At 35.3% G+C, this 22,353-nt stretch overlaps 2 protein-coding genes across 5 annotated transcripts in view; one reads left to right on the top strand and one right to left on the bottom strand.

Annotated features, from left to right (window-relative positions):
- Positions 1 to 9,078, top strand: part of AASS (aminoadipate-semialdehyde synthase) — a 39,904-nt gene extending 30,826 nt beyond the window's left edge. For all 4 annotated transcript variants that reach the window (XM_087934067.1, XM_087934068.1, XM_087934066.1 and 1 more), the window contains 4 exons: positions 179 to 294; positions 3,383 to 3,471; positions 8,010 to 8,186; positions 8,720 to 9,078. In XM_087934067.1, the coding sequence (XP_087790193.1) occupies positions 179 to 294; positions 3,383 to 3,471; positions 8,010 to 8,186; positions 8,720 to 8,838 (501 nt within the window). In that variant the 3' untranslated portion in view covers positions 8,839 to 9,078. The remainder of the gene's footprint in view (positions 1 to 178; positions 295 to 3,382; positions 3,472 to 8,009; positions 8,187 to 8,719) is intronic.
- Positions 9,079 to 10,466: 1,388 nt separating this feature from the next.
- Positions 10,467 to 22,353, bottom strand: part of PTPRZ1 (protein tyrosine phosphatase receptor type Z1) — a 101,695-nt gene continuing 89,808 nt past the window's right edge. The window contains exons 16-23 of the mRNA XM_087934064.1: positions 20,975 to 21,121; positions 20,192 to 20,285; positions 19,209 to 19,282; positions 16,365 to 16,493; positions 15,707 to 15,856; positions 13,280 to 13,422; positions 11,946 to 12,081; positions 10,467 to 11,464 (exon numbers count right to left, since the gene is read on the bottom strand). Of these exons, the coding sequence (XP_087790190.1) occupies positions 11,324 to 11,464; positions 11,946 to 12,081; positions 13,280 to 13,422; positions 15,707 to 15,856; positions 16,365 to 16,493; positions 19,209 to 19,282; positions 20,192 to 20,285; positions 20,975 to 21,121 (1,014 nt within the window). The 3' untranslated portion in view covers positions 10,467 to 11,323. The remainder of the gene's footprint in view (positions 11,465 to 11,945; positions 12,082 to 13,279; positions 13,423 to 15,706; positions 15,857 to 16,364; positions 16,494 to 19,208; positions 19,283 to 20,191; positions 20,286 to 20,974; positions 21,122 to 22,353) is intronic.

Below are 22,353 nucleotides of genomic sequence, written 5' to 3'. Positions count from 1 at the left end.
AAATTCTCTGCATATGTATGTATATATGTATATTTAATATAATATATTTAATATAATAAACCCGTTTTATGGCCATTTTGTTCTCATGATTTCAAATTCTCAATTTTCCTGTATTAACAAATCTTGATATGTTACCCATTTTTCAGAATGCCAATCATTTATCTTTCTTTGTGTTTAGAAAGAGCTAATGTGTAAGTTACTTGGACTTCAGCCTTCTGTCAAATATGATAAACTCCAACAGTCTGTCTGCAAACAGCTGAATGAGAACAAAAAACAGTTGGAAGCAGTGGAATGGTATGATAGAAATTTTAGGATTTCCTCTTTTTTTCTCCACTTCTAGCATTCAGATATTTCATATACTGGACTTCTATACTGTTTTTCTTTGAAATATGTATAAGTCATGTTTGTTTAGCTCCGTGAATAAATCAGTACCTGGATGTGCTTGCAAGATTACTGGCAGAGGTTAATTTATTGGTGTTCTTTTTTTTAGCTGCCAGCCCTCAAGTAACGGTAAGCCGAGTGAAATAATGTTTAGAACAAAAGTGACCTTATTAGTGAGATTAATTATAGAGAGAGCAAAAGACAAGTCTTGAACTAAAAATATCAGCAATATTCTGATTTTGGTGAATAAGCACAATACATTACTGAAGTCACAAAATTTTATGACTGTGAGGGAATGTAGGCAGGAGGGGTGCGTTCCAGAGGCAACCCAACCTTGATTTTATGTGAGTGAGAAAGGGGGTGAAGACAGCCCCACCATTATAGTTTACAGAATAAATTGGAGATGTAGATACTAGAGTCCTCAGTCCAGGGGTGGGGTGCTACTGATTTGCCCCGGTTCGGGCAAACCAGTAGCTAATTTGATCATTTTTAATGATAAAGTAGTTCAGTGAACTGGTCAATCCCACCCCAGCTGGCCCTTCCCACCCCCTCCCCTCCCAGAAGTCTCCATGTGGCCTGGTTTGGGTGCCAGGTAAGTACAGGGCCTGTGTGGAGGCTCCAGGAGGGCAAAAAACGGACCTCCCAGAGGCTCCAGAGGGCCGGAAACGTTTCTGTCCTCCAGAGGGCCTCTGGAGCTCGGGGAGCCCGTTTTTGCCCTCCTGGAAGCTCGAAGAAATCCTCCAGAGCTCAAGGAGGGTGAAAAATGGGCCTCCCGGTGGGCCCTTTTCCAGGCTCAGAAGGTTTTCAGAGCCCGTGGAAGCCATTTTCGCCTCCCGGAGGCTGGAGGAAAGTCTCGGGAGCCTGGGGAAGGTGAAAACACCCCCACTACCATAGTGCAGGAGGCCAACTAGGCCACGCCCACCATGGCCATGCTCACCCAGCAAACGGGCAGAGAACCGGTTGCTAAAATGTTTGAAGCCCACCCCCTGCCTCAGTCTGGCAGGATTATGTCTATAAACGTGGAAAAAAAAACCCGCAAGTCATCTTGGAAGAATCAACGTGAGTCATCCATCATTTAAGGCCTGATATCAACAGAACCATCTGTTTCCCCCACCCCACCCCACAAAACCATTGCTTGTACCAAGGAACAAAAGTATTCCTAGACTTCATGCTTTGTCATTCGGATAAAGAATTCTCCCCTAAGAAAAGGAAGTACTAAGAATTCCCTGTTACCTATCTTATTTATACTATTTCTTCGTAGAGTCCTTTGTCTGCACAGCAAATGCACACAAGGAGTCTAAAAGCATGGTAGTAGCCTGAAATTCCTTGAGAGAAATTCTTTTGTACAGCTGTTCATCTGTCATTTATATCACAGTGTCAAATTAGTGGTACACTTTGTAAATATATGGGGTGAATTCAGAGTTTGGGGAGAGGTTTAATATCATTCAAGTAGTCCTTGACTTAAAATCATAATTGAGCCCAAAATTTATGTTGCTAAGCAGGACAGTTGTTAAGTGAGTTTTGTCCCATTTTATGACCATGTTGTTAAGTGAATCATGCAGTCTTTAAGTGAATCTGGCTTCCCCCATTGACTTTGCTTGTTAGAAGCTGGCTGGGAACATAATAAATGGTGATCATTTAACCCCGGGACAGATATATGACAGTTGCCGTGTGTCTGAGTTTGGATCACATGACCATGGGGACAGGGGTGTGGGATTCTACCAGTTCGCACCTATTCGCTAGAACCGGTTGTTAACATTCTAAGCAGTTCAGAGAACCGGTTGTTAGAAGAAATTACTGGCCTAATCCTGTAAGGAAGGCAGGAAGGAAACATTCTGGTGTTGCTTACAGAAACTGCCTCTCCGTTAACCCTGATTACATTATTGGCAGGACTAGACTTCCTGTCTCAGGAATGTCTTTGGAGTTTTTTTCCTGTCCTTTGCTGGTACTTTGCTTGTGTGGAGTGACCATTCAAAGTTACAACAGTGATTGGTCTCATTTGAGACAACATGAGATGAATCCGCATGCAGACTGGAGGTTGTATAACTTGCCTTGTGGTGTAACTGGAACAATCTGGAACTGAACACACTCAAAACCGTAGAAATGGTGGTAGACTTTAGGAGAAACCCTCCCATACTACCACCTCTTACAATACTAGACAGCACAGTAATCAACAGTAGAAACCTTCAAATTTCTAGGTTCTATCATATCACAAGACCTAAAATGGGCACCTAAACATCAAAAATGTCATCAAAAAAGCACAACAAAGAATGTTCTTTCTGCACCAACTCAGAAAGCTCAAACTGCCCAAGGAGCTGCAGATACAGTTCCACAGAGGAATGATGGAGTCTGTCATCTGCACCTCTATAACTGTCTGGTTTGGTTCTGCAAGCCAACAAGACAAACACAGACTCCAGAGGGTAATTAGGACTGCAGAAAAAACTATTACTACCAACCTGCCTTCCATTGAGGACCTGTATACTGCACGAGTCAAAAAGAGGGCTGTGAAAATATTTACAGACCCGCTCACATCCCGGACATAAACTGTTTCAACTCCTACCCTCAAAACGACGCTATAGAGCACCGCACACCAGAATAACTAGATACAAGGACAGTTTTCCCTTGAACGCCATCACCCCGTTAAACAAATAATTCCCTGTCCAACTATTTACGAAGTCTGTACTACTGTTACTATTAATCTTCTCATCACTCCTTATCACCCATCCCCTCTCACTTGTGACCATGACTGTAACTTTGTCGCTTGTATCCTTACGATTTATATTGACTGTTTCCTAGTATGATTTGATTGTTGATTGTACCCTATGACTAGTATTAAGTGTTGTACCTTACGATTCTTGACGCTTGACAAATGTATCTCTTATGTACACTGAGAGCATTTGCACCAAGACAAATTCCTTTACACCTGTTGAACAAACTCCACTTCACTGGGCAAAAGTCTTCTTATTGTTCTTAGCATTACCTGTTTTTATCTGCCTTTCAGGTTGGGGTTACTTGGAGATGAACCTGTTCCAACAGCACATAGTATAGTGGAAGCATTGGCCAAACACATGGAAGCAAAGCTCTCGTATGGTAGGTGACATGCTCTTCACCCTTAGTTTTATTTTCAACATTGGTAATCCTCAATTTATGACTGTAATTGAGCCAGGAATTATAGTCCTAAGTCATTGCAGTCATTAAGGGAGTCACCACGTGACTCTGTCTGATTTTCCAATCATTTTTGTGTTGGCCATTAAGCAAATGCTGCAGTTGTTAAGTGTATCCATTTTATCTAATAAGTATTTTTGAGTGGAATCTAGAAGCTAATAAAATGAAGGAAGAAAATATCTAACTACCAGATGGATTCATCCAACCTGTATTAATTAGTATCAAGGAAACAGCAAAGCATTGAGATGGTCAGACCATTTAAATGATACAGTACAGATATGTTTCAGTGCTAATTGGGACTTGAAAATCTATTGTTAAGCAGTACAGGTTTGTTTGTTTATTCCTGTCAGAAGCATCACAATTAAAATAAGGCATATACTATATGACATAAAACTTAAAATATAAAATGAAAATATGTACAAATTAAACAGATCTTACCCAGAAATTAGCAACATTCATTGCATTCTGTCGTGCTGCCCTGATCGGGGGACAAAGGGCAGGTATACAAAGGTGTTGTTGTCTGCACCACAGTCACAAAGATCAGAAGCAACCAGATGGCACCATTTCTTCAGAGCGTCTCTGAATCTTCTTGGACCCGTGCACAATCTACTCAATGATTTCCATACTTCCCAGCTTTCATCAGACCCAGGTGCCAGCTCCTCCATTGATTCCATCCAGTGTTTGTAGCTTTCCATAGGTCCACTCTGCTTTCAAGTTCTTCAAAGTCTTCAAAGTCAGCCTAAGGAAGCTTTTCCTGGATTTTAATCTCTGCTGAGCTGTTGTAGGCCACAGAAAGGGTGTTGTGTAGTTCAGAGGTTTCCAATCTTGGCAACTTTTAAGCCTGGCAGACTTCAATTCCCAGAATTCTGTGAGTTGGAGCCTGCCAGGCTTAAAATTGCCAAGGTTGGAGACCTCCAGTCTAGATATTGAGGATATGAGTCTCTCTCTCTCTGTATGCTTCTTCTTTGTGAACAGCAGGCAGGGCAATTGCCAGCTAAGTGGTAGATCTTTATCTAGACAAGTAGGTTTAAGGCATTTGGTGAGAAGCAAAACATCTTTCTTTTTTAAAACAAATTTTATTAATTTTTAAAAACAATACACAAACAAAACATAGAATATAAGAACATAAGACATCTTTTCTGAGAGCTGTTTATTGAATTTTAACAAAACAAAACAAAACAAATAAATCATCTTATCTGAAAACAGCGTAGTTCCAAATTATCACATTTCCATACAAACACAATTTGATATGCATATTTATATTATATATTCAACTTCATATCTTTTTCCAACTTCTCTCTATTTCTCCCTTTCCTTCTCTTGCCTTAATTTCTATATCTTTTGCCTTAATTTCTATGTCTTTTTATTCATTGTATACTTCCATCTGTCTTGTTTACAATTTCATTGTTCTCTTCCCACATTCTTCTAAAATTTTATTAATTCAAACATAGACAAACAAAACACAAAACATAAATACATAAAACTTCTTTTTGGAAAGTGGCTTAACCCTGGGTTACATCTTTTTGTACAGACATAAATCAAATTCATGCTCACCTTATATACTATTTTATATCTTATTTAACATTCTATATTTTCTATATGTTTTCTCTCCTCTATTCACTCTCTTAATTATATTTTATTTATTTCATCTCAATTTAAATCATTACACTTGCATCTTTTGTCCGTTCTCTTTCAATTATCTATTTATCTTTTCTTTCTAATACAATATTTCTCCTGTAATCACTGGTTGAAGTATGACGCCTTTTTATCTTTCCCCTAAATTTAACACTTAAAATAATACATACTTTCCATACTGATTCTGCTTAGTACATTCTAAATACTACATTTTAGAATAATAAAAAAAAGAAAAAATATGCTTATAATATAGTAAAAACAATGTTCCATAGGAAATTAAACTCTATTGTTAAATTTTAGACATTTTATACATTCTTTTTAATGTATTGTTAACTCATATAATATTCCAATTTTCTAACTCTATTTCAAATACTAATATCTACAATACAGTCTTATGTACTTTTGCAGAATCTTTTTTTTAAATTGTATTTTACCCTTTGTCTCTAAAAAAACCCCGTTTTTTAACATCTTGTTTTAAGCCTTTGACTTCTCTTCCCTTTTTCCCTTCCTTTCTTGTCGATTCTAACCTTTTTACCCCCCCTCTCTCAATCTCCACTCTCTTAGTCTCCCCTCTCTGTTGTATTCCTCTTTTTCTGTTGCTTTCTGACATTGTATCGATTTTTCGCCTTATTTTTCCCTTTCTTGGTTGCTTTTTTAAGTTCTGAATTCTCCATTTTCTTTCCCCCCTTTCTCTTTTCTTTCTCAACTAAAATTATTTGTCCATTAAAGATGGCTTCTTCTTCTTCATCCCAGCTTTCTTGTTGTTGTAATTCCTGATAGGTAGAAATCGCCATTTCTAAAAAGTGAAAGATCCAGAAGAGCCCTTGCCTTCTTGTTTCTCTTCTTTTAACTTTTGGAATTCCATTTGCAATTCTTCAACAGATAATGCAATTATAAAAAATTTTTTTAAACAACCCAAATGTTTTTAGTCTTTCAAGGAATAGTTTCCAAAAGTCCCAAAGTCCCAAAGCAATCCAAATCAGGACAAACTGCTTCATTTAGCACTTTCTTCTTTTTATATTTTCTTTTCCTGGGGTAGAATTCAATTACACAGTTCCAAAATAATTTTTTAGAAGTCTTATTGCCATTTATTTCTGGTCTTATAAGCTCCAAGCAGTCTCCTCTGGTAAAATCTTAATGTAAGTTCTTTACCTCTCCCTTCCCACATATAGCAAAAATATTTTAGTTTTTAATTCCAATGTTCAAAAATCTTTAATATCCCCTTAGCTTTAATTTTCAAGTTTAGTTACCCTCTGTGCCAAAGCAGGTTTTTTGGATTTCCATCTGCTATTTCCGTAGGGAAGGAGAGTGAGAGAAAATAACTTTCCCTTTCCACTTTCTTCCGCCGCTTTTTACGATCTTCTTAGGAAACAATGTACCGTTTAAGAAATTAAATTTCCAGGGTATTTAGAAGTTCCTTATTGTCCCGGTTCAGCCAAAAACTTTCACTTTCTCAGACTTCCTCCTGCACAATCTTGTCCGGCTGCAAGCTTCTTTGTGGTGGCCATTGCTGACCGCTGCTCCACCGCCTTTGGAAAAGGGAGTTGTGCCGGCTGAGGAGGGGGGTTGCGATACCCCCGGACCCCTACCCGGATCTCCCCTGTCTTCAGTTACCTCTACGGGGTAACCATGGCCTCCAAATCCAGCTGGATCGGGGGCACTCCAGCAGCGAGCGCAGCAGGAACTGCGCACAATCACGGATTCCTGCCGCCGCCGAAGCCTTACAAACTGGATGTCTAGAAGCAAAACATCTTCAAGAAAAAAAGTCGTTTCGGAACAACTATGACCTGGATGACTGAGAATGTCTAGACATTTGGTAATAATTCTGCTACCTTCATTCAGAGCAACATTTACCTTCCCATTTACTTTCCCATATGCTGATTTATAGCAGACTGGGCTCAACCTCCTCAACATCGCTCAACCTCCTCAAATGTTTTTCCCTGTACAGCTATTGCCAGTCGTCCCAGGTAATCAAGCAGGAACCATGATCATATGAGCTAAATCTATTTTATTATAAGGGTCCATTAACAGATTCGATCTGAAAGTGCGAACTTTCTGCTGTCACTTTTAACCATCAGATTAATTAGGATGGATCCATCCCACAATTCTTTCTCTGTTAATCTCTTGGGGTCTGTGCCCTCTCTTCGATTGTTTCCTAGGCAACCTCTCTTTTCCTCATCCCCCAAGGTCATTCACACATTCCATTACAGGTCATAAGTCGAAAGAATCATGTGACTGGTTGCAACACTTAGCAACCAGTTGCGCAGTTCCAATTGTGATAATTAATCGACAACTACGAGGGCCATTAAATGAGAACTTCATGTGACTGCAACTTCCTGCGAGCTTCTTCACCTGTGTTGGCTCATCCTAATCTGGCAGGGAAGGCCATAAATAGCAATCACATGACCTTTTTAAATAGAGAAGTGAATCTTTAGTGTGATTTGGATGGGAATTAAGCTATGCTGTTTTAATGCATTTTTATTTTACGGCAAAGTTAGCGATAACTGGGTTTCATAATGTAACTACAGATTTCTTTTACAATCAAAACTTTATTTAGCAATAACACAATACATATAGATATACATAGAAATATATATTCAGTTCCCTCTTTCAAAAGGTGCACTAGCAGCGCTTGTGCTAATTTTTTATTATAAACCTTTTATTGTACTTTAAAAGATGTATTTTCAAAAAACATTGTCTATGAATAACAGATAATTACTGTTCAATGTAGCATTAGTAAAAGTGCTGTAAAAGTGCTGTTCTTGAAGTAGTTTTGCATTTCAATACCCAACTTGTCAATTTTTAAAGAACAATTTCCTTTTGTTTAGCCTCTGGAGAGCGAGATATGATAGTTATGAGGAATGAAATAGGAATTAGGCATCCCTCTGGTCATGTGGAAGACAAATATATCAATCTTGTAGTGTACGGAGATGATAAAGGGTATTCTGCGATGGCCAAGACAGTGGGGTATCCCACTGCTATTGCAGCAAAGATGATTCTTGAAGGTATGTATGTCTCTTTCTTCCCATCTTTTAACTAAGGAGTTCTTGAAAGTAATGTGATTGCTTTAGGTGATTGCTATAAAATGCCTCCTGAAAAGGCATAACTTACTTATTATACCTATTATACCTTTCTATTTATATAGTAAGTTAAGCCTCAGTGCCCAACCATTTATTTTAGAGAGCTTCGGTTACGTTCAGTGAGATTTTGTTAAGATACGTTTGTGTTGTTCTAACCTAGAAATATGTGTGTAGTAATTTCCCAGAACAATCCTATCCTCATATTTCTAGTATGTTCCCAATTTTTCTTTTTCTTTCTTTCTCTTTCTCTGAATGAAGGGAAATGAATTGTTCATTTGAAATTAATACAATTCAAGAATAAGGAAAGACACAAACCTTAACTGCAAGAATTCCATTGTATCTTTTTATTAAATGAGTACCTACTCTTCCTTAAATGAAATGTTATAGAACTATTATGCTGTTTTGCCCCTCTAAAATTTCTTCAAATAGAAAATTATATTTCTTATTTTGTATTTCAGGTGAAATTAACAACAAAGGTATGATTGTCCCATTGACAAAGGATATATATGGACCAATGCTAAAGCATATTCAAGAGGAAGGCATTGCATACACAACCCAGAGTGTTATCAGGCAATAAAGGAGAACTTCATGTTCCTCTCAGCCACCCGTCCACTGAGTTTCTAGTATGCACAAATTAAAGCTTGAAAATCTGCCATGGATACCTTCAATTGAGAAGTCTTCTGGGTTGAATCCATTGAAATGAACAGAGCAGCAAAGAAGGATTTCTATTACCTTTGGCACAGGCTTTCAATGAGATTATCCTATTGAATTGGGTTTATTAAAGGCTACAATTCCAGTGAACTTATTTGGAAGCAAATCTCAATGACTTCTGTTCCATTTGTGTACCACAATATTATCACAATATTTATCATAGCATAATATTTTTTTCTTCAGAAATGTAGGATTTTTATACATGACGCAAGGATCTTAAGGTTGTGCGAAACTATTTTTCATTGTTTCATAAATGCTGCAAAATTGCTGCATATGGTGAATATTAAGACTATTTTCTACTACAGTATTTAAAATGGATTTCTAAACAATGTATTTTTAAATTTAGAAAGATTTGCTGTTTATTAGGAATGAAGAGGTTTATGACCTAAGTGCCCATACTGTTGATTTTGAAAAGCTTCCAGCTCCACCCAGATATGCTTAAATTTTGTTATTCATTGGTCTTCTAAGAATGTGTAAGGAATCATTCATTTTTCCTTGAGCCATTTTTGTTGTCACTTTGTCATTTGATTCGTATGCTTGATGAATATCTACACTGATTCCTTGAATGATAACTATAGAATCAAAAGTAGTTTGGTTCTAACAATGAGAAATGAAGCACCAAGCTAAAATCAAAACATTTGGCTAACAATGTGCCAGAACGGGATGTATTAGAACCACGAATCACTATGATCAGTGAAATCCTGAAAAACTTGCAAGCTTCATAGTGGTTGGACTGACATTTAGGAAAGGGACTATGTACACGAATGATCTGAAGGTTTGCCTTTGTTAGGATCGTTTGTATTTCTGAATACTTATTTCTAAAATATATGTGCCTTTCTGTTCCCAAAAAGATTCTAAGCACCTTACAAATACAGATGGTTCTTCACATATAACTGTTCAACAATCATTAAAATCACAATAGCTTGCAGATTCCCATATTATTAGAATGTATGCACAGTTCTTTGAATGTCATAAAATCATTGATCCAGCTTTGCAAAGAAGATATGATTTTATAACTTAAAGGAAATATGTACTTTTAATTTAGCATTTTTATTGAGAATATGATTGTTCTAGACACTTCTATAATATATGTTTAAAATATTATTGTGGAGGAAAAAATGATCTACTTTGCTTTACATTTGCAAACTGTTATATTCCTTGAAATTATGTTTTATATATTGGAGAACTTCTAAATTCTGAATTGATATGTAAAGTTGCCAACTAGTTTATTTATTTTCATTATCTTGAAGACAGAATATTTTTTGGTGCCTTTAAGATTCTTACATGTTTCAATATTAGAGAGGGCAAACAATCATCTTACTTGCCTCCTATAGGAAAAGGCCTCCCACAGATGGAACACAGACCTAAAAACGGTTTGGAGGATCTGGGTGTCAAACTTAATCCTTAGTATCAAGGCCTGTGAACATTTTCCTGCCTTGCCAATATTTTGCTGCTGAAAAATGAAAAGGCATCTCTGCAGGTACAACGAAGGTCTTTAAGAGTGATGAGGCAGATTTTATTTTTGCCAAGTGTTCAATACAAGTTGAAATATTGATAAACTCATTTTTGTAATGCCGTGGATAAAAACTATTGAAACAATGCTTAGTACAGACGTTATTTTCATAGAAACTTCGTATTTCAAAACAAGTATATCTTGATTTCCCACAAAAGTTAAAATTACATGCAGAGATAGTTACCATTTAGGATGCATGACAATATATCAGAAGCTACTAAAACTAAGAACAGGTAATTAACTACATCGTTTTAAGAATGCAATTACACAGAACTAGAAAACTGACTTTGTAGTAAAATATAAAAATCTACAATTATAAATATAAATTTGGTCCATGAAATCCACTCTAGAAATATTTACAATAAGTATCAGTTCTACTAAATGCCTACTAAAATCTTAAAATGTTGAATATTACATAGAATATATTTACATTCTACCATATTAAAAGTTAAATTTCTAACAAAGGTATTAAGAGTGCTATAAATAACAGGAAATTGGATACTAAAATGTGTGTTGCTGAAAACTTCAGCATCCATAATTATGATAAAATTTAAGTGAAAATGTAATCACAAAAATTAAAAACTAATACTGTAAAAGACTACATACCATTCTTAGAAACTACAGAGTTCAGTAAAATTAGTTCAAACATAACAAAATGCATTACGAGATTTTTTTTTCTCAAAAAGGCACACATTGTTAATGTATTTGCAAGAAATGTTTATTCAAATCAAATGAGATAAAAAAAGATTATCTAATAGCCGGACATTACCCTGCCCCACGTAAAAAAAGGGAAATATTTCCAGCTCTGGATAGTTGCTCTGTCGTATTTTGATTGAAGTCAAACTAATGATTCCAAACTCTCTGCTGCACTGCCATCTGGTAACGCTGAGCCATTACTGTCGATGGAGATCGAGGGATTTTCTTCTTGTCTTGAACTAACAAGACTGAGGACAGTTTTGTACAAAAACTGGTAATGGTCCTAAAAGATTGTGGGTGGGTAGAAAATGATGGGACATTAGCGTAGCTTGTATGGATTACAAGAGCACATTCAGTCACCAGATAGTAAGAAACAAGTAACAGATAGTAAGAATCACTAACAGCACATTCAGTCACCAGGTAGTAAGAAACAAGTAACCGCATGCTCAGGAGAGGGTTGGGAGAGAGACACATCAATCTGTCAATCCCAAAGAAAGGAGAGCATTTTCTTGGCCAAGAATAGCGCCTAGGTGATGGTAGGGAGAAAGTGGAAAGTGACCTATTCAAAATGGTAAAAGCTGTTTCTGCGTTATAGATTAATTATTTCCATGTTCAGCAAATTGGCAAATTAATTGTGGCTAATATGAAGCAATTCCAGGCCTGCTATTTTAAACATTTAAGATGAGATTTTATCTCTTTGGGAATGGAATTTCACCCCACAAAGAATGCAGTTTCATCATGCAGAGTAATTCTTGCCTACTTACAATATCTGTGAAGACTCCAGGTCTCATCAAATTGATCATCTTAGCTACATGATAAACATCCACACAACTTTCATTTTCTAGCTGATGCATAAGTGTTGTTAAAGCACAGAAGGTACCTGCTGTCACTCCACCATGCCTTATGAAAAAAAAAATACACAAATGTATATTTAGAAAATGAACAAGCTCTACATTTTGGTAAAATACACAACTGCGTAATAATAATGCTATTTAGGACTTCTTAGAAGGTTAGAGAATTAATCAAATGTGATTTATTTATGATCAACTGCTGGTTCTAATCATCATTAGAAGGGCATATCCCCTAAAAACATATTAAAGGGTTCACATTCTCCTATTTAAGAGCATCTTCATTACCACTTGATCTGCTTGATTGTTCCAGTTCTCATAAAACATAAAATATAAAAAAATGATGCATGCACACTACTTTTGGACCTTTTACTGGCCATTATAAACCAGTAAATCTCTTGCCTTCTACTTCAAAACTTTGCTTACCATCTGTCCTTTTTTCCTTTTTTCTATTTCTCAAAATCCTTTCTTCTATGAATTTCTTGGGTCTATTTTGAAGCAGAATTAATGTCTTTGAGTTGGCATGACAGTTAACTTTTCTATGCCGCTACATATATTATTATTCTTTTAAGTAGTTTTATATGCATGCTGTTTTAAAGGAATAAATATAGCAATAGAACATGTAAACACATTTCATTGCTTTAAATTACGGAGGATAGTGCTAGGACACCTGAATAGAAAGTGGGACGCCGTGAGTTCTAGTCCAGCCTTAGCCAGGAATTACTATGGGCCAGTCACACTCTCTCAGCCCAAATCTCTTCACAGGGTTGCTGTGGGGAAAATAGGAGGAGGAAGGAGGAACTCAAGGTATGCTGGCCACCTTTAGCTATTTGTAAAAATAATAAAGGCAGGATGCAAATAAATAAGTAAATATTTAAAAAAAACAGTTTATTTTTTTCCTGACACAACAATGACTAAATAGTAAGAAATTATTAGTCATTGCTTTTGCATGATCCTTTACTTATAATGATTTTCTTATTCTATTAAAGTGTTGCTAATTCTTTCCTGCGTACTCTTAAACCGTTTTGCTCCAGAGACAATTCCCACAGATGCAATATACTGAAGTAGTAGCAGAGTCAAGATATGAGTCAGGAAGGCATTGTTAAAAGATGTTGAATGCTGGCAATTTTTAAGTGGAAGAGAAATTTGGTTCCAATTTCTTTCTATAAATATGACTTTTATAAATCACAGATGCTGTATAAAACATATAGAGAGATGCCAACAACTATTGAAATTGAATTAATACTTACTCATCATGCACAATCATAGGGCCATCTCTGTTGGAAGTTTCTTCTTTGATGATGCTTATAAGTTCAAATGTTTTACTAATAGGGCTATCTGGATTTGGCCACTTTGGACACTGAAAGTGCCTCACTTCAAGAACGTAATCATCCTCAAAGATTAAAAAAACAAACAGTGCATTTAATTTATTCATATTTATGAAACAGGTGAATTGATACAACTGAAAAACATGTTTGGCTTGTAAATTTCCCACAGTTCTGTGAAAAGGTACTTGCCCCCTTCAGGGTTTTCTGAATGATGACAGCCCTTTGGCACTAAACACATTAGAATTACAGATATATAAAAGACTGAGTGAAAAGAACCTCAGCCTCCTCCTCAAATGCTTGGGACATGTTTCATTTAGTTCATGAACAAATAATCCTACACACAATGTCCCAGTTAATCTATATTCCTTTAAGAAAACAGGAGTGACTTTGTGGTCAACTCTGTTTTATACAATTTTTAGGTCATTCAAGGGAAATTCTCATCATGCAAATTCTAGACGCAAGTCATAATACCCCTGAAATCAACATTTTGAAAATCTGGGTAAAAAGTCAATCTGGAAAATATTACAAAACTATTTCTAAAATTCTGGAGCTCTACTGATCTCTAGTCAGAGACATAATCTTAAAATGGAGAATGTTTGGAAAAACAGCTAATTTCCCCAAAGGTGGCCATCCTGTTAAAATGAATAAAAAAATGCAACGTAAAAACTGAGAACATCATCAAGAGAACTGTGATCCTTTTTTCCCCCCATTTTGCAAAACACCATGGATTGCCAAGATGATTGTTTATCTCAGTTATTAAAAAGTATCTCTATAGAGGAATGTTTTATGGAGAGATGAATCAAATGTGCCCACATTTAGTCTACAATGATATTGTGATGCCTTGTGGAAGCCAAAGCCTGCGTTTTAGGGGAAGACTTTCATACCAGTTATGAAAGGAAATACTGCCATGGGTAGGGTTGTTTTGCTGCCTTGGGAACCGGACATTTGGTCATCATTTAAGGAACTAAAATATCTGCTTTATATCAGAGAATTGCACATGAGAAAATCAGGACATTAACAATTAACTGAGGAAGCTGAAGAATAAGTGGGTTAAGAAGCAAACATGCAAACAGGTCTACAGAAAATGGGTTAAAAAAAATTCAAGATTTGCTTGGAATGGCCAGGTCAAATCAAAACCTAAACTTTGTACTAATCTTTTGACAGATTGTGAAGTGAGCTGCTCAGGCTAGAAAATTCTGAAATGATATTGAACTGAAACAGCTTGGCATGGAGTAATGGCCAGAGTTCCGATATAGCAATATAAAGAACTAATAACTAATTATAAGAAGCATACTAATCAATTAATTGTTAACTCACTGCCTTGAGTTAAGGTGATAAAGGTGGAATAAAATCTAATAAATAAATAAATGTGGCTGCGATTACTGCACCTGAAGGTGGTATAACCAGATACTCAAAGGAACAGTTACAATTTCATACTTGTTCACTACACAGTGGATCACAATGTATGAAATAAATGAAACAAGCATCGATGTGACTTATTCACTCAGACTCCTTTTCATATCAGCAAGACTACATGAATTTCTGGTAACATTAAATGGCAAAGTTAAATAAAAATTAAGACCCTCCAAAAGGCTAAATACAGGTAGCCCTCAACTTACGACCACAATGGTGCCCAAAATTTCTGTTGTTAAATGAGACATTTATTAAGTGACTTTCTTGCCACAGTTGTTAAATGAATCACTGCAGTTAATAAATTAGTAACCCAGTTGTTAAGTGAGTCTGGCTTTCTCATCGACTTTGCTTGTGAAAAGGTCACAAAAGGTGATCATATGATCTTGGGAGATTGCAATGGTCATAAGTATGAACCAATTGCCAAGCATCTGAATTTTGATCACATGTGCTGCAAAGGTCGTAACTGTGAAAAACAGTCATAAGTCATTGTTTTCAATGCAACTTTGAACGGTCACTAAAGGAACAGTTGTAAGTCAAGGACTAACTGTACTTCTTCATAAAAGTATATATGCATATTTATTAGTTTAGAAATTTCCATTTTAACTTTAATCATTTTCTGTTGATATGTCTCTATATATCAATGATCCAATTCTCAGAACATGGTGCTTAAATTATATTTTTAGTTGTTATGAATGAACACTTTATTCACTTTAAGAATATTCCAACCAAAGAAGAAATAATTATATTCATGGGTTTACTTTGTGCCTTACTTTAAGATATTTAATTATGACATTTGGAATTACAAAAATATCAATTATAGGGCTAGAAAGCAAGCCATTGTAACCCGCTTCCCCATAAAAGCAAACCGATCATCTGAGTTGTGTTTGAATTCAAATGACAGTAATACTCTATTGTATAGTAGGAGAACAAGTATACTTGTGTAGCTTCTAAAATGAAATCCTGGATTATGAGTTTCTCTTCATTGGACAAACACTTATGTTCTTCCGAAATCAGGCTGACTTTAAAGCTTTCACAATTTATAGGATCTTCTTTATTTGGCCAGTAGACAAATTCATCTTCTGCCTGCTAAAAGGAAAGGAAAAGAAAAAAAAACAACCCCTTCAGATTTGCTATAAACAAAAGTAATGGTTATTTTAATAAACCAAACATGATGTAATTTAATTGCACATTCTAAACTTTATGAGTACTATCAAGAATTTTAAAAGATATTGTTCTGGTTTTGTTTAGAAAATCAGTAGTTGTTCAGTGCATTTTAAAGCATAAATACAAACTTTTAAACAAAGTTATCATGCCAGGCAACAATTTCCTATCTCTATTCTTATAACAAAAATATATTATCTTTTCAGAATTCCATCATTTTAAGTATTTTATTTTTATTATTCCTATTATGTCCAAAAGACTATTTCCCATGTCTTCATTAAGATATTAGTAATGAGAAAGGTAGTTTTTTATATCATTTTCTTATTTTTAACATCGAGTTCACTAATCAGTAAAGCGATGAGATTCTGTTTCGTGATTAACAACTCTAGTAAGTAATAAAAACGCTGATATGAAGCAAAGCATTTAATCTTACCATATTCTGACTATCAGGGAGCATAACAATTATTTGAGCATTGTGATCCCATATCATTTTCCAGAAATCTTTGATAGTGTGTAGCAAAGGATGTTGGGTAATAATGAATTCATTACTTTGATAATAACCCTGTAAAGAATACAAATTAAATTAAGGACACCCTGTTTCTTATAAGCATGGCTTCTTATAAGGAATGCTCTTCCACTTAATAGGATTGTGCTGCTTCTTAGAAGCCGCGGAAGAGGCATAATCTTATTAAAAGCAAGAAGATTCCTCCAGAAGGCGAAGTACTAAACCAGTGCATAGACCCCAGACTAATGCAGAAACATTTTAGAGCAGGGATGTCAACCTCGCATCGTCACAGTGTGATGACGTGACATATCACAACTTTTGCCCCCTTTGCTAAACTGGGCGTGAGCATGGCCAGCGTATGACACATCTGGCCAACAGGCCGCAAATTTGACACCCCATAGTGGGTTTCTTGTTCAACCTTTTCCTTGACCTGTTTTATAACTATATGGTTTAGGGTTTTTTTTTAAATGGTTATATTGGCAAGGAAGAGAGTGAAAAATTTAAGATTTGAAAAAACAACCCAAAAAAGAATAGTTTGAAAAGTAATTATAACATTAGGAAGAAACAGAAGGGAGGATTACAGAAGAGAGAATCAGTATTAGAGAGAGAAGGGGTGAAAAAGGGAAGGGAGAAGACGAGGGGGAAGAGGGAAAGGAAAATAAATTATAAAGGACAGAAACGGGACATAGAGAAACAGGGGAAATGTACAAAGATTAAGGGTATAAGCCTATTTAGAAGACACAGAGATAATGGGTGAAAATTTAATTGAAAGGGGGATTCTGCAAGGGTACATAAGATAGTATTGTTATATTAGAAATAGAAATGAACCTTGAAAATATGAAACAAGTGTGATTAAAATGGTAGATAAAATACTCATTGTAATGTAATGGAATGTTTAATAAATAAATGAAATAAAGAGAATAAGAGAATGGAATGAGGAAAGGAGGGGAACATTTTAATTATCATTAATGTGTTATAAATTTTTAAGTAAAGAGGAATATGAAAGAAATATGAAAAAAATATGGAAATATTATAAGTGCTCCTAGAAGTATGATATCCTATTGAAAAGAAATGTTAAAGATGTTAAAGATTATAACTAACATTAATGATAGAGCTGAATTGGAATAGAATAAGTATTTTATTTATTATTGTTATATATATACTTTTTCTTTAAGAAATTAGTATGTATTTTAAGAATGTACCAGGAGAATTCGACTGAAAGTTATGTGTTATATTGAATGTTATAATTGTAAAGGCATAAATTGAAGTTTAAATAAGATGTAAAGATCCAATCAGTAACTACAGGGGAAAATTTTATTTAATGAGAAAAGAAAATATGAAATTGAAACAGGACAGACAAAAGCATAAATATAACGATTAGAAAGATATTTAAATTTAGAAAAAGATATATAATTGAATTTAGAAAGGAATGAGATAATTAAAACTAAGATTGAGAAAACTAAGGGAAGGGAAAAATTATTGAGAAAATGTTAAAATAGTAATAAGATATGGAATAGAACACAAAAATGAATATGAAATTGAATTTGTGTCTGTATGGAGAAGTGATAACTCGGGACCTATTCTCCAAAAAAGAAATTTTACTTGTATTATGTTTTGTGAAACCCAAATAAAATTTCTTTTTAAAAAAAGAAAAAGCACATTTGGGACAACTCTAAAAATGTTGATGTAGCATAATTTTACTAGTTCTCTATAAATATACTTTAAATTGGCTATTTATATGTTCAATTAGAGTGATAAATAATTTGTGCTTTTTTGTGGTTTTAACTATGTTTAGTTATTTATAGGTTTTAATTTCCCTTTTATTTTCTAGGGATTTTTACCACTGCTTATAGTGTAGTGTAGTGTAGTGTAGTGTAGTATATAGTGTAGCGTAGTGTAGTATACTATATAGTCTAGTCTAGCATATACTCCCCTCTTCACTGTACAGCTTGTTAAAAACTTTTAAAAACAAGAAAGCAACAACACAACAAAAAAGATGGCAGAAATTACAAAACTCAATTGGTCGAGGTCTTTGTGCTGAAAAATTAATCTGAATTGTGTTTCTGTGGTACTTTCCTCTTCTTTTTATTGTATTTGTTTTTATATTTTTTCCCTCTTCTCATATTGACTCACGGAACACCTTCAGATTGCAGTAGGGATTTTCAATGGGACTGATTATTTAGATTTCCTTTCCTTCCAGAAGTTCTAAAATAGGTGAATTAAAGTTCCCAAAGATGATGGCTTTCATTAAAAAGACCCCAGTATGAGCCTCCAGTCCCTGGCCTCTATTTTCCTTTCACTCTGCAATCAGTGGGAAATGGACAGAGCTGGAGGCGGGGTGGGAATTGCTTAAAGCTGCAGTTACTCCATCCTGGGGCTGGAGTGGTTCAAAAAGCTACAAATAAATATTAAACTGTCATCTCCAGCTATAAATAGCTCCTGTTTTCTAACTTAAGGACTAGCATGGATTTCTGAATAACTCTTCACCTTAAAGAAAGCTGTGTCATGGTATCAAAGCCAGACATTGTGTAACGTAGTGCTGGTCCTTTAATTTTACTTGATGTATTGATGCCAGTTGGCTCAACCTATGGACGGCCCTTAATTCACACCAAATAATTGCAGCTCTTGGTGTTCTCCTTGCCCTACCTAGGTTTGTTGCTGCTTTGTTGGGCAAATGGGCAGGCCTTGGCTGACACAAAGGAAATTCCTCAGAAAGCTGACACAAATGTGTAGATCAATTCAAATTGCAGTGTGATTTACAGGGTAACTCACCATAATATAGGACGCATTGATGTAATCAGTGCCCTCACCAGACAATGATGAAATACCAACTCTAGATCTTTCCACTGTAACACAAATATAAGAATTTATTGGGGAGGGTGGTGGCCAAGCACCAACCATTTTATGACATATATTTTAAAATTCTCCTATTAACATAGGAACCAATATCTGCAGCTAAATCTATTGTATTTATTTTACTGAGAGGCTTGGTTTCCTGAGATCCAGAAGACTAATGGGGCTTTCCTTTCTTTTACCCTCCCATCTAAGCAAATGATATATTTTGGCTCATTTGTACATTGGATCCATATATTTAATCCCTTCAGATGAAGTTATGCTAAATTGCTCCTCCTCCATTTAGTAATGTATGGAAGGTCTGTAAATTGTAAGAAGGAATGAATCTTTCCTTCCTTCCTTCCTTCCTTCCTTCCTTCCTTCCTTCCTTCCTTCCTTCCTTCCTTCCTTCTTTCTTTCTTTCTTTCTTTCTTTCTTTCTTTCTTTCTTTCTTTCTTTCTTTCTTTCTTTCTTTCTTTCTTCTCTTTTCTTTTCTTTCTTTCTTTCTTTCTACTAAATGTGCATGAAATACAAAACTGAAAAGAGTGGGTTTGGGATGATCTGAGTTACATTATCTGAAATGTAGAGTCTTTCACAAATGCACTGTCATTTCAAGGTGCATCCATTTTATTCGTTTTGAATTACATCTATGTAGGCTTGTAAGAAAAAATATCAGAAGTTAATATAAATCACTACTTACCACAACTTTTAATATACTGCATAGCTAACTGCAGAATTGGCCACAAATATTAAAAAGAGAAAGTGCAAAACAGCAGATTTGTTTTCCACAAACTTCCTTTATCATAATAAACCTCTAGTATACTAATTATAATATACCTCTAGTATATTAATAATAACTGCAATAAAACCACTGTCTTAATTTTGGGGTTATATTTAGTGAATTTTGTTTTTGACAAACCTACCAGGAATTATAGATGAAGTCCTATTCTTTTCTCTGTTGCATTGTTTCAATGCCGTAGAATAATCACACTGCTGTATATTTGATTGGTTCAGGAGCTGAATAAATACACACATAATAATAGTATGAATAAAAAATAAACAACTGTAGTATCAACAGTATTGACAAAATTACCATCAGTCAATTGCCAAAGGCATCTTTATTCCAAACAGATTACATCCTGAGAGAATACTTTTAACGCCATTAAACATCTACACCTGCCCTTGGGAAGGACTTGATAGATGAATAAAAATGCCAAACCCAATCTGAACAGGTTAATGACGGAATTCCAAAGTACAACAAATGTATTTATGTTCTGCCTTTATTATTTTTAGAAATAACTCAAGGCAGCCAATGCTTCTTCCTTCTCCTATTCTCCCCACAACAACCCTCTGAAATCACGTGTTATGAAATGTCAAAATGTAAACCCTGGAGTTTTCTCTTGCATCCCAATGTTGTACACATCTGTGTAAGTCATATAAATTGTGTTATGAACTACAGTAGGGGCAAAAGCATAGAGTATTTTTCTATGGCTGACCAGTAGTGTGAACTTTGTTTGTTTGTTTGTTTACAAATTTATAAAGCTGCCCAACTCACACACGGTGATATTAGCATGCAGAAAATGCCAGGTAGTTAGAGGTAAATAAATTGGCATGCTTCATGGCAGAATTTGCAACACAGCTGAGGAAACAGCTGAGGCAGAATCACCAATTTTGCCTTTGATTTCTTGAAATCCAAATAGCCTCACCTTGAACTGTTTCTCTAATCTTGTCTTTCCCATTGGTCCTGGTATTAAGAGTGAATTCACATAGGCATGAATGTGATTCTCAGGTACTTCTGTTTCTTTGCTTAGTATGGCTTCCACAAGTGCATCATGAATGAAGATGTACTGTTCCTGATTTATAATATGAAGAAATAGTCTTGGTCATCGTATTAATATATATTGTGATCCAATGCCAGTTAATTTGGGCTATGTCCTATTATAAACTAGCAGAACAGAACTGATCCCACTAACAATTATATACATTTCATTCCAAAGTCAGAAACAGGCTTTTTACAGTTAGAACAATTAAAAAGATTGCTACATTACCATGTTTATATTCATTACTGATCACTAGGAGGCATTAAAAAACTATAATGTTTATAATGCTTCATTCTGGTTAGAACTTTTCAGTCATATGAAGATCCTGTGTTTGGACTATATGTTCAACTGCTGAGTTCCCCTTAGACCTTGAGGACTTAGTATGAATCCTCAGATCTCTAGTGTGAAAGTTCAAGCAAATAAGAAAAGAAGGCAAACCATTCATAGCAGGTACTCCTTGACTTACAATGAATCATTTAGCGACCATTTCAAATTACAATGGCTCTGAAAAAAAGTGACTTATAACCATTCCTCGCACTTACAACCATTGCAGCATCTCCATGATTCAAAAATTGGACACTTGGAAATGGACATGTATTTACGATGGTTGCATATCCCAGGGTCATGGTTATGATCTTCCCAATCAGCTTTAAGAAGCAAAGTCAACGGGAAAAGCTGGATTTGCTTAATTACTGTACTTAACAACTGCAATTATTCACTGTAGCATAAAAGGTCATAAAATCAGACACAACTCACTTAACAACCCCCTTGATAAACAATGGAAATTCTAGTCCCAATTCTGATCATCGTGAATTACCTTTAATTACTATTTTTGCACACATATATTTGCAGGTATATAAGAATATTTTGAAGAGTGCTATATTTTAAATCATCCCAGAACTGATTTGCATGATAATTTTTTAGTTTTTCATTTTAGATCTAGATCAGAAAAAGTCATAAAAAAGTCTAATAAGAAGTAAGATGTGGTATGGAAACACTGTAATAGTAACACAAGGAGCCAAGAAGATCAGTTTAATGCTCCTGATACTGTCTCTCAACTCTTCATATAACCACATTTCGGATTTCTTCTAATTATTATAGTTGCAAAGCAAAAATCAGGGAGCTGGTACTGATTTTATCTTATAAAATTATACAGGCATTTCCTACACTTTGCTTATAATAGCTTTCAAAATAGGGCTCCAGTGCATACTGTTGTGTTTCGCCGGCAGCTGGTGCAGACACGGCAGAGGTTATCAGACAGTGAG

Source organism: Pseudonaja textilis, chromosome 5 (genome assembly GCF_049901715.1).
Source record: "Pseudonaja textilis isolate UNSWEBS1 chromosome 5, rPseTex1.2, whole genome shotgun sequence".
Classification (NCBI taxonomy): domain Eukaryota; kingdom Metazoa; phylum Chordata; class Lepidosauria; order Squamata; family Elapidae; genus Pseudonaja; species Pseudonaja textilis.
Note: the sequence above shows the minus strand (reverse complement) of the source record. Positions and strands in the feature narration are given on the sequence as shown.